This window comes from Parasteatoda tepidariorum, chromosome 8 (genome assembly GCF_982258835.1).
Source record: "Parasteatoda tepidariorum strain Cologne lab strain chromosome 8, Ptep-v5.0, whole genome shotgun sequence".
NCBI lineage: Eukaryota > Metazoa > Arthropoda > Arachnida > Araneae > Theridiidae > Parasteatoda > Parasteatoda tepidariorum.
The window spans coordinates 4,948,588-4,961,124 of record NC_141762.1 but is presented as its reverse complement, the minus strand read 5'-3'; the positions used below and the strand labels follow the sequence as shown (position 1 = coordinate 4,961,124).

The 12,537-nt window shown below is 28.9% G+C and overlaps 1 protein-coding gene across 1 annotated transcript in view; it reads right to left on the bottom strand.

The window, feature by feature from the left end:
• Positions 1 to 12,537, bottom strand: part of LOC107456300 (structural maintenance of chromosomes 3) — a 63,055-nt gene continuing 50,518 nt past the window's right edge. Inside the window, exons 28-31 of the mRNA XM_043051865.3 lie at positions 9,448 to 9,492; positions 6,582 to 6,759; positions 4,895 to 5,001; positions 1 to 2,122 (exon numbers count right to left, since the gene is read on the bottom strand). Coding sequence (XP_042907799.2) covers positions 2,051 to 2,122; positions 4,895 to 5,001; positions 6,582 to 6,759; positions 9,448 to 9,492 — 402 coding nt within the window. The 3' untranslated portion in view covers positions 1 to 2,050. The remainder of the gene's footprint in view (positions 2,123 to 4,894; positions 5,002 to 6,581; positions 6,760 to 9,447; positions 9,493 to 12,537) is intronic.

Sequence of the window (12,537 nt, the reverse complement as noted above, 5' to 3'; positions counted from 1 at the left end):
TTTGGTTAGAATATTTTATTTCTTACTATCTGATATAAAAATCTGCCATAAAAAGTAATTTAAAATGCACAGTGAGTTAAAAATAAAATGCACTCACAAGTATAACTTAGATTAAACCTCTAGCTTTAAATTATATCCACCATTTCAGTGAAATTCCATAGATACTTAATTTAGGTCATAACTAACTAAAAAAAAATGTTTGTAATGGCAGGGATGCACTACACATGATCCTTGAACTCTGTCATTATTAAAAATACAAAATGTGAAGAAATTTTTTTTCTCTTTTCTTCTTTATTTTGCAATATTCCGTAACTGTAATACTGATCAAATTCCCAGCCTTTTGTTTTTAAAGTACTGTAACCATTTTAAATTGCTAATATTATTGGGTACAGTGTTTGCAAAGAAACGGAATCATTACAAATTTTTACAAATAAACTCAAAAAGAAATTTTTGAACAAAAAATCATATTTCAAAGTTCCAATGGCAATTATTAGAGTTACGCAAAAATTACGAACAACTTTTGCTTCCTGAATAATAGATTAGGTTAACTTTTCAAGGTAAAAGGAAAACTTTTTTCTTCTCCTTTTTTGCATTATGAAAAGTTTGCTTAGCTAAATATATTTGTTTAGATACATATTTTAAATTTATTTCTACCATCTGCACCCTATTTAAATATTAGTTTCACATAAGTGTATCACAATAAATGGAGCATTTTAATGACTACACTGCTGTTTTAATTTTGGTTGACAGCATTACATTTTAGTTTTTAATGCTCACTATCCAAATGCAGCTGCTGTGCTTCCCTCATAACAGAATTCAGGAAATAGTTTTGTTACGAGAGACAGGCAAATGATCCTCAATATTAGTAAAAGTTAAAGAAAGTGTGAAATATGAGGTGATAAAAATACAAGATGAAATCTCAAGTGGATTATAAACAGTGAACATGAATTTCAAGTATCTGACAAAGCAACCTTATTTACAAATTATTCCTTGTTTACACAGGGTGGTTACTTTTAAGACAAACAAAATTCCCTAAGCTCTGAGAGTAAAACATTTTTCACGATTTGAACTAGCGTATTTTTAATATTTTTTAAAAATTGACACCTACATATATTTATATGTATTAAGAATTTGTGAATTTTTCAAGCTACAGTTTATGTCACACCCAAAAGTTATGCAATATTAAACTGAAAATTTCAATTTAATATATTCATTATTAATTTTAGGTTCAAATTAAATTAAAGTTCAAAATTTGAATATATGGAATGGAAGATGCTGAAAATCAGAATGTTTTAAGAAATTCAATTTAAATGAAAGAAAGAAATGCTGAATTAAAAGAAGACATATCAGTATTAAAAGAAGATATCAATATTAATAAGAACTATGTATTAAAGTAGCACTGTGACCAAGAAAAATAAATATTAGTGGCAAATTTCACTAAAAATAGTGTTATAAAAATAATGCTGGTTAACTTATGGTAATATAAAACAGTATGCGTAATAATAGATGAAACACACAGTGAAACTATATGCACTCATTATACTTCTAATACCCCAAGAATCTCTAGAATTGATGGTGACTTTCCCAGAGCATTTGAAGTTTTCCAAAGTTATTTTAAAACTATCTAAGAATTCCAGTTCCCCTCCCCCCCCCCCTCAAACAAAAATTCAGAGAGTGGCCACCCTATTACACAAATCAATAAGGTTCAAACTTTTTTTCTTTTCAACAACACAATTTAATCAAATGGAGTTATTTAAAAATATTGCTGACAATGCATAAACCTTCGTAATAGCAACTTGAGAAAATGACATATGTACAATGATATATAATCCATAAAACTTTCAAATAATTTAAAACAAGTAACACTTCATGGCTATCTGAACACCTGGTTTCAACTTTAATTGTACTTAAATCTTAGAAAAGCGAAATAGAATTCATTCTAAAATATAACAAGCTTTTTAAACTCTTTATATCTTCAGTAAAGTGAAATAATGGGAGGTGACAAATATACAAGTGATGATATGAAAACTCTTCTTCCTTTTAAATATTTTCAGCTGTGAGGCGTGTCATCCTCAACAAAATCTCTTGCTTCCTCTTGGGTGACAGCTTCTATATGACTCACCTGTAAGAGAATAATAAGAATCACCTTTTAACACTAAAAAGACAAAAAGTGATAAGATTCCTATATGTCAGGGGGGGCCAACCTGCAGCTCGCGAGCCACATGCGGCTCTTTGAAGGATTATTTGTGGTTCTTGATAAATGTACCAGAGTTCCTTTTTCATTTTTGTGCTATTATATTTAAAAAAATTATTATCATTCCGTATGTGTTTCAAAATGTCTTTTAAATTACTGAGAACAAATATGGAAGACTAAGTGCAACATTGTTCAATTCAAGATGAGTTTTCCATTTCTAATATAATTATGACATAAAAAGCATCTGGAGAGTTAGAATTAATAGAGATGCAAGAAGATCAAGCTCTACAATAAAAATATAAGTCGACGTCGATTACTGAATTTTGGAAATTTGTACCAGAATCGAAGTATCCTGAATTAAAAAAAGCTGCCAATCAAATTATTTCAATATTCGGAACAACGTACTTATGTGAATAATTTTATTCCACTTTAAAATTCGTGAAATCCAAACACCGATCAGTATTTACTAAGCAGCATTTCAAAGAATTACTGAGAAGTGCTGCCACCAAATATTCACAAAACTTTAAAGAATTATCAAGAGAAGTAAAATAAATGTGTTTAATTTTTAAATTCAATACACATGTTTTGTAATTTTACTTTTTTTATATATGTCTTCAATAAATATAATTTATGTAAATTTTTTTTAAATACCTTTTAAATGCGTATTTAATTGCGGCTCGCAAAAAATTTCAAATATTGAAAAATGGGTCGACTATCAAGGAGCTTGGCCACCCCTGCTATATGTGTTGGATTCCTGTACGAGAAAATAGCAAATAATACAGACTTTGGAAACAAAAATTGACCCTTTCTTGATAGCAGAAAACTTTGGAAATATGATTTTAAGAATACAAATCAAATAACAATTTAAAAGAATTGTTATAATATATAAAGTAAATCTAGAACTCAGAATTTTAAATTTAAGTGTTTTGCTAGCTTCAAATGCAGCAAAACATTAAATCACCATCATACAGGATTTTATTTCATTATCTAAAAATAATAAATATATAATCCCAAAGTCTCTTTAATAAAATTCATGATACGATTATTTATTTAATAGAGCTTTTTTTTTCCTCTTTAAAATATTCATAAGACCTAAAAATTCTGAAACTAAAATTGGTTAGAATAAAAAAGATACTTCAATCACTTTTGTTTAATCTGTTGATGGCTCCCTAGTTCCAATTATCCAATTTTAGAATTGTTAATTATGCTGTATGGAGGGGGCAAAAAATTTGCAGATCTGTATAATAATGGCACATATGCTAATAAGAGAATAATTTTTTATTCTTTTAACACTAGACAGACAAAATTCTTACATGTGTTAGATTCATGTCCGGCATGGTGAAATAGGATCAAATGACAGCAAAATTATATGCAAAGATGAACAAATTTGTCCCTTAAAATATTTTCATTAACCAATATATTATGTTGAAATAAAAAGGCAAGAACATTATAAGTATACTTTCATATTAAGGGGTGATTATGAGCCCAACTCAAAAATTCTGAAAATTTCTTGAATAAAATCATTAATAAACGCATTTCAAAAAATTAATGCCTTTATAAATTTAAATTATTGATATTTTCACAACATGAAATTCTAAATTAATTATATGCAGCATAATTTAAATAAATAATTTTGTTAAGTTTACTTTTATCTCTAATCACATCTACCGAAAAAAATATTTACAGATGAAAGTGATGCCAAGTATAAATTCTAGTTCTAATATTTTTATGTATAATATTCATGATGTTTTATACATAAATGTGATTAATGATTTCTTGAAACTTCTGGACCTTGCATTTTAGGAAATTTCCAGAGCACAATCATCTATGCATTATTTTCTCAATAAGTATTTTAAAAATTCATCTCACAAAATTTGAACAGACACATATTGGAAAGTTCACATAATTTTCCAGTAATGCTATGTTTTAAAAATATTACTATTTTAAAAACCACGTGTAAATATGTAACATAGCTATTTACAAGGGGAAAAAATATGGTGAAGGTAACACGGTAACTGTGGTATATCAAGGGAGCAATAGAGTGATTAAACATTGATTCAATATTTGTATGTTCCAATAATATTGCAAGAAAAAAATGTGCTGTTCTTAGTATAAATATAAATAATAATTTATATGAATCATAAAATGTGCATATAAACGGTATACTTTTTAGTTTTCAAACGTTTTACATGTCTAATACGATATGTTTTTGCAATAATAGATTTTTAATGTTGTTGTGAGCTTTTACATAATTAATCACAAATAAAAAGTGGAAACATTTAATGAAATTTTACTTGCTTATATTTTTTATTTAATGAGTTAAATGGTGTTAATATAGAAATTAGAAGGTGATTCATAAATTGCATTAACGTGAATAAATTGTATTAAATAGAGAAGGTATATTTTATACTAAGAGATTTCTAGTTGGTGAAAAATAAAATTGAATTTGTTTAAATCAAAAACACTAAAATTGTAGCATCCCAGAAGGTAATAGCGAAACCTCAATAAAAATAAATGAAACAAGATTAAGCAAGAAATAAGACTTCACCAAACATTAAAAAAAATCTCACATAATGATAGGGAAAAAAGGTAAATGGGTTTCAAAAAAGAAAAGTCGTTATGAAAAAAAATGTAGGATATTGGCAATACTTAAGGTAGAAGTAAATAAAATAAATGTAAAGATACACCTTAAAGATATACCTTATTTCTGAATTTCACTCCATAAAATTTGTCAGCTTTTTCCAGAAGTTCTGGTCGGAAAGTAGTAGTGATAAATTGCGCATCTTGGCACAATTCATGTATCATGTCTAGAAAAGAAAAAAGGAAATAAATTTAGAAACATTTCAATATAAATCATAAAAACCTAGCTTTATATTTAAAACTAGAATCATAGTGTGACTAGAAAAGAATTATAATACCCCAATAAAAAGTTTGCACAAAATATTACGGCATTGAGTCTAAAATTCTTAACTAAGCAATTTGGAAATGCTCCCTCTTTAGGGCGTGCCACATTGGAATTCTCGGCATGCAGTTGCCTATACCCGCCTGTCGGCATTTTCGATCGACAGGCGAGTGGTAAAGAGTGTTAGGGATTAGTTGCCACATGCTTTTTTAAATTTCCCTCAACCAACAGAACCTTGTTCATTTTTAGCCTTGTACTATAAAGAGTAAACAGAGCTGATACAAGGTTTCCTAAAAATGACTGATGACTTGAAAAATCAATTATGCACAGGAAGAAAAATACAGTTTGTTGCATTATATTGCTTAGAAAAACATTTTTTTAAAAATCAAATTCAAAATTAGTTATGAAGTTTGTTAACAGATGGCACAGCTAACAAAAAAAAAATCAACAAAATATTTTTTCTTGTTTGCAGTGACAGGGCAGCAGCAGATGCAGCCAGCAGATAAAATTAACAGATGTTTAAGCAAATATTTCTGATGGAATTTTATAAGATGCAGCAGAAAAAAAGTGTACAATAGTTCTTTCAGTTCACTGTGATACCTGTTTACAATCTCTAATTTTGATACTAGTTAAGAATAATAAACTGGTTTTCTAAAAAATTTGACATACCGTACAATTCTATCTCTTTCCTAGCATTTGATTTCCTAAAGTGTATTTTTTTAGAGGGGGAGGGGAATACATGATACGAGCATTATTTGCATGTTCATTATAGATGAATGTATCCAAAACTTAACATGTAAAATTACAATTCAAAAAAATAAAACTTTAGGGAGGAAAACTTAATTTTAGCATATTTTTCAGCAATCTGTTATTATTTGGCAAAATAAAAGTACTTTTTAAGGCAACAAAAAATAGATAAGCAAAACTAATAATTTGCATAAAATTACAAAAAACAATGTTGTGAACATTTGAAATGGGAAGTCTGATATATGTCTTTCCTGCTAATTTGAATTATTTAGTTTAATAGATTATAAAACTTAGATTTTTATGAAGTTATAATAATGCATACAGTTGTACCTTTTAATACATAATTTTAAATACGTAAGTTTATCTACCAGAAAACACATAACTATAAAACCTTTTGAAATCTTATATTCTTTAAAAAAATTTACTCTATAAACAAACATGTGATTTAGACACATTTGGAGGACAAGGGCTTCAGAAATAAACTAAAAAATTACTAAAAATGTTTTTTTTTGTTTTTGAAAATTCATAAAACTTAGATATGAACAGTAAAATCTTAATGTTTGCAACATGCAAATAAATTAATAATTAACAAAAAAACTTCTTCTCGTCATAGCATTATTTATTATTATAAGACATAGCTCCCACCTCTTATTGCTATTTCCCTAATTTACTTATGTTTAAATAATATTAGTCATCGTTAGAGGAAGGAGAAAAAAGGTAAGGAAGGCATAAACTGACCTGAAACACCTTTTCGATGCATAGAATCGAGAGCTTGGTCAATTTCATCAAAAAGATAGAATGGGGCTGGATCACACTTCTGAATTGCAAATATTAAGGCAAGTGCTACTAAAGATTTTTGACCACCAGACAGTTGTTGCATTTCTTTCATTTCACCTGATTTACCAGTAAATGATACCTACAAATAACATAATTAGTACATTTCAAAAAATTATGTACCTGCATGCAGTAAAAGCATAAGTGCTCTGCCAAAATTGGAACACTAATATGAAACCTTAACTGTTGCAGCTTATATATATACAGGGATGAGATTGGCTAAAAGGCAAAAAATCTGAAGTTTCACGCGAGTAAATCTTACGTGCGTACAATCGTTTAAAAATAAATTCTAGACGATTTAAGATAATAAATAATTATGTACTGATATAAAATTAATTGTGGATTAATTTATTAATATATGAATAATTACCCTTAATCGACCCTTAACATTTAGTAAAAAGTAAAATTACAAATTGAAAAAATAAAGCTGGAAATTATATTTTTTCTTGTGTCACAAAGGAGTAAAATATTACTGCCTAGTTTAGCACACTAAATTACTGAGAGCATGCATTAACATTTCATTTTTTTATTAAAGAATACTATTATGTGATTTATAGCATAAATATCAGTAACATATTTTCATCCAGTTTAGCTGATGTTGTAATGCCTATATATACACACCAATAATCCTAGATAGAACAACTGCCACCTATATAGTAACAAATTCAAGAAAAAAACTTACCTGTTATAAGAAATGCGATAATGGATTTTAAAATCGCGTGAATACAAATAGCGATCCAGGACTTTGAAATCATGTGAATATGAAACTCAATATTGGATTTCAAAAATATGAAAATGCAAATCATGATGCCTAATTTTTAGATCGCGTAAATGCAAATCATGATGCCTAATTTTTAGATCGCGTAAATACGAATCATGATGCATAATTTCTAAATCGCGTGAATACGAATCCAAAGCCTAATTTTTAAATCACGTGTAAATAAGAAAATAGATGTTTGATATTACAACCTCATAAAGGAATCACGACATTGGATTTTAAACTCAAGGCAATACGAATCGCTACATAGGATTTTAAAAACAACGCACAAATACAAATAGCAATATTGGATTTTTAAATCTCATAAATAACAATTGCAATGTATGATATTGAAATTGCATAAATAAGAATCGCAATGCACAACTTTTAAATCAAGTAAATAAGAAAATCGATGTTTGGAAAAAAATGCTGTGACGTCTGAATTATGAAAATATTAGCCATCTGGTGGGCAGGTAAAAATGCAGAAAATCTTATTTTTTTGCACGTAAAAGTGGAGTAAAAGTGGAAGGGTTGGCAGCTACGCATAGTTTGAATTTTCTATTTATCTTTGAAAATCGGAAAGAAATATAATTATTTTATTTCTACAGCTGAATTTTCAGAAAAAGTGTAATAATATTTATTTTAAAGAAAAAACTGAAACTTATAGAGAATTGGAGTTCTTGATTAAAAAAAAAAAGAAGAAGCTGAAATTCAAGAGACAAAAGCGAAAAAGGCGGAAATTCGCTAAAAAGAGGAAAAATCTCATCCCTGTATATAGAGAGAGTGTGATATTCAAGGGACATGATTTATGAATTACTTTTAATAAATTTGGTAAAGCAGACAAACTTCAATAACACTAATAGAGCCGTGATGGCTTAGGGGACAGAGCGTTAGCCTTCCAATAATGTAAACCGGATTCGAATCCCAGTGACAATCGGTAGATATGAATTTCGCATCCAGCTCGCACGGACCACAGTGCCGACGTTAAATATCTTTAGTGGTGTGGTAGATGGATCATGGGTAAGAGCCCCCTTGCTGCCAAACTAATCGTGGGAGGTTCTAGTGGTTTTCCCCTCCATGTAACGCAAATGCGGGTTAGTTTCATCAAAAGGCCTTCCACAAAGGCAATTTTCTCCCAATACTTGACCCAGGAGTTCTCTTGCCTTCTGGATTGAGTTCAAGATTACAAGGTTAAGGAGTTGAACATTGGTAGTCGGTAAACACGAAAATTTGGACGGCCGTTCAATAACGGTTATAAAATAAAATAATATAACGTCATACTGATAATAGAAAAACAAATCTTTTACCTAAATACAATTCCTAATGGCCCTTGATTTCACAAAATACTTTTGATCACCCAAAAAATTTACTCTTTTTCCTTACCTGTCCTCCTCGCTACTCAACCCAACAATATCCTTCTCAAATGAATGAAGTTCAGCTAATTGTGACATGAATTTCGATTACTTGGTAAAACTGTTGAACAAAAACATTTTTTGGGGATGGCTAAATATTAAATGGCTAATTCTAAGGTATTAGCCTTTCACAATTAATATGTTAGTTATAAAAAAAATATGTGTTCTGAGATGATAGTAACTTACAAAAGCATAATCTTTGTTTCGAAAGTTACTCCTCCATTTTTTTACAACAATGTGCCAATATTTTAAAATCTTTTTGTTCATATAAAAATGTTGCTAAGATTTAGCTAAAACATCAAAATTAATTTAAAAAATACATTCATAATAAAAGATAAAAATAGTAATAAATTTAGCTTTTAGTGCATTTGTGAAAATAAATTTTTAATGCTTTTTCTTTTCTAATGCAGATTGATATACCAGTTTATAAACAGCTGTTTCTTAAAATGAAAGGTCCCTGGAAGAAATGGTGCTTTAATATATTGGGGATTGTCACACCATGTGAAACTAATATTATAAATCAAGAAGCTCGACAAAAAATAAGTATATAAAATAAGCAGGCAACAAAGATTATAATAAATGCTAAATTCCAGTATCTTACCCTAATGCCAACACCTATAAACTGTTCAACTGAAGTAGCATGAGCCTAAAAAATTAAGATAGAGATATTTAATAACTTTTAATCATACTAAAATTAAGAATAAACTTTACAATACTTAAGATATAATTAATTCAGTTCTTTAGATGTAAAATATGTAGCAACTACATAAAAAAAAAATTATCCACTGTGATTCCATTTTTCTCCTTTAAATAAAAAATTCCAAATAAAAATAAAATTCCATATAAAAACAAGGTAAATCTATTAACTTATATTTCCTAGCAGTAAACAATTATAAAGACTGTAATTGACACAGATTGTAAGGATTGTAAAGACACAGAATCTGATAGCAAGCCAGGTCACCCACCCCCTTACTGTGGTCAGTAAGGGGGTGGGTGACCACTTTGATCAGACTACGTAGGGACCAAGCGTGTGCGGTATTGATCCCCGTTAAACTGTTCTACCAAGTTCTCAACTTCGAGCACAGGTCGCCACACTACCAAAGCAAAGGAGCCATCCCCTCTGCAGAGGATCAAAATTATGATGGCACGTCGTCGGATCATTCTCGGGGATGTTTCTCGAACCGTCTCCAACAGCCCATGGTGCATCTCTAGCGTGACGTTAATAAAATATCTACCTACCTATATTTAATCAATCACAGACTGGCTTACTATCAAAATTTATTTGAATGACTTTTTGTGTGTATCCCCCGCCCCCCCCCCCATTCCAGTTTATTTGTACAATTTATTAATCCTGTGTCAAATAATGATGATAAATATTTAATTTTATAGCTAGAGTCAAATAGTCACCCCATATTAGATACAGGGTTGGCAGGTTTTTGACATGTGACAGTTTTTGACAGTTTAAACCATGGTTTAAACCGTCACGTCAAAAACCTCACTGTCAAAAATGTCAAAAACCTATATTCATATGTGAAATTTAATTAATACATAAAATTTATATATTTTTTATAAAGGATAGTGTTTCTAAATATGTTCTAGAAAAAATAAATTTAATATTTTGAAGAAACACTTATATTTTGAATAGTAACCAAAATCTTGTACTTTTGAAAGCTCACATCTTTTGTAATATTATGTATTCATTTTCATGTGTTATTGAAAATCTGCAGTGATATTATTAAGAAATTTATTTATAACCAAATTTAGTGTATAGTATAGATTATACTAAAAATTAGACATTTTTAAAGATAAACATTAGCAGTTTTGTACATTAGACATCTTTTAAAGAAAAATCTTTTTAACATTCTTTTAAATCTTCTTAATAATCTTTTTAACATAAGACAATACAAATTTAAGTGCTTTCTGTTAAATACACAGAGTAATTAGTGTCGGTTTACAGTATATTCAGCCTATTCATTTACTATGCTGAAAATTTAGTTTATCCAAATACTTGTGAATTTCATTTTGCTGAATACTATATACATAGTTCAGACGTGCCAACCTAGCAAAATTAACATTCAGGAGTTTCCTTAACAAGAATTCAGGAGATTTCAGGAGGGATAAAAAAAGGCGCACGGTATGCAATATTTGACACTTCTAAGGAATTTTAAGTAAAAAATTTATTAAATATAAGAATGCAAGAAATTTTACACACTAATAGAGCACAAATTGTGGAAAAATATTAAATAGAAATAAAATAATTAAACACAGATTTAGAAACAAAATTATATTAGGTAGATACTCTTTATTTAAAAAATAAATACCATTTCCTTAATAAAACATTATTCAAAAACCCTTGACACTGTAATAAAATTGAACAAAAACTTTTAAAAAATAAACAAATTGAAGAACTATTTTATTTTAAAAAACCAATTCAATACTAATGTATAATAATACTAATGACTGTAAAATAGAGAATCAATTATCCGGAATGCTCGGGACCATCACCATCCAGGATGACTTAATTTCCCGGTTTTCTGGATCGACCAAAAAGTGTCGTTAATCGATGTTTTATCGAGCCCAAATTACAAGGAAAAAGTGTAAACACATTTTAAAGTAAGAGAAAAAAAAGAGCACTCCTAAATCGAAAAAGGAAAAAAATTGCAGAAAAATAACATATAAAAGAATAAAAAAATTAGCAAGTTTAGACAAGAAAAACAAGCTTAAAAGGAAAACTTATTAATCTAAATAAAAACAACACTTGAAAATTATCGAACCGAAACGATAGTTAAAAAACGGCACTAGCATAAATATTAAAACCTGGATCAAGGCAAGATCAATGAAATTTATAAAAAAAAAAAAAAAAACTAATGATAAAATTTAGGAATAAAAATAATTTATTGAGTGCAAAATTTATCAGGAAAAGGAAAAAAAAATCAAACGTAGTGGAATCAGAAAAACAAAACTGCAATCTACTTCATAAATTAATTGTATGTTTAAATTAATAAACAATTTTCCATTTATTTTTTTTAATAAAAACACTACTTTTAATTAAAGCAGGTGCGATTCGACATCAAGAAAAACTTGCGAATGGTACCGCACTTCCAAAGAATCAGAATTTATTCGAAAGGAAAATTTTTTTATTTTTTATTAATCAATGTCAAATAGATAAATATATTTTTCTCATTCCTCTTCTGTTTACTGATATGCATGTGCAATGCATTTTCCCCACCCCCTCGTAAATCAAACAGAACACGAAATCAGCATGCCACTCCTCTGAGTTCGATTGACGGCCTAAAGGAGAAAATAAAGATCTAAAATCTTCAAGGTCGCAGAAGAAATGACGTTTCTCTGGGTAAACGGGGGAAAAAATTCTCCCCTTTGTCACATTTTCCTCTACTCACCTTCAAGGATGAGTCCAATTTCCACTTTTTTTTTCCATATCGTTTTAGTTCAAAATGGCGGGAGAAACGAGCGAAACTTTTTCCCGGATTATCTGGATACCGCATAAATGATTCTCTACTGTATGCATAAAAAAAGAGTAGCAGATGTAGCTCTTCGCAATTAAGTCTTGCTAAAGTCATTGGTACATGATTTTTTGAAATTGGTTGCATACTTCCGTTTCTACTTAGACATCCTTGGAAAAAAAAAATTTTAATATACGAAGACTAAGCGAATAATGGATATCACGTTG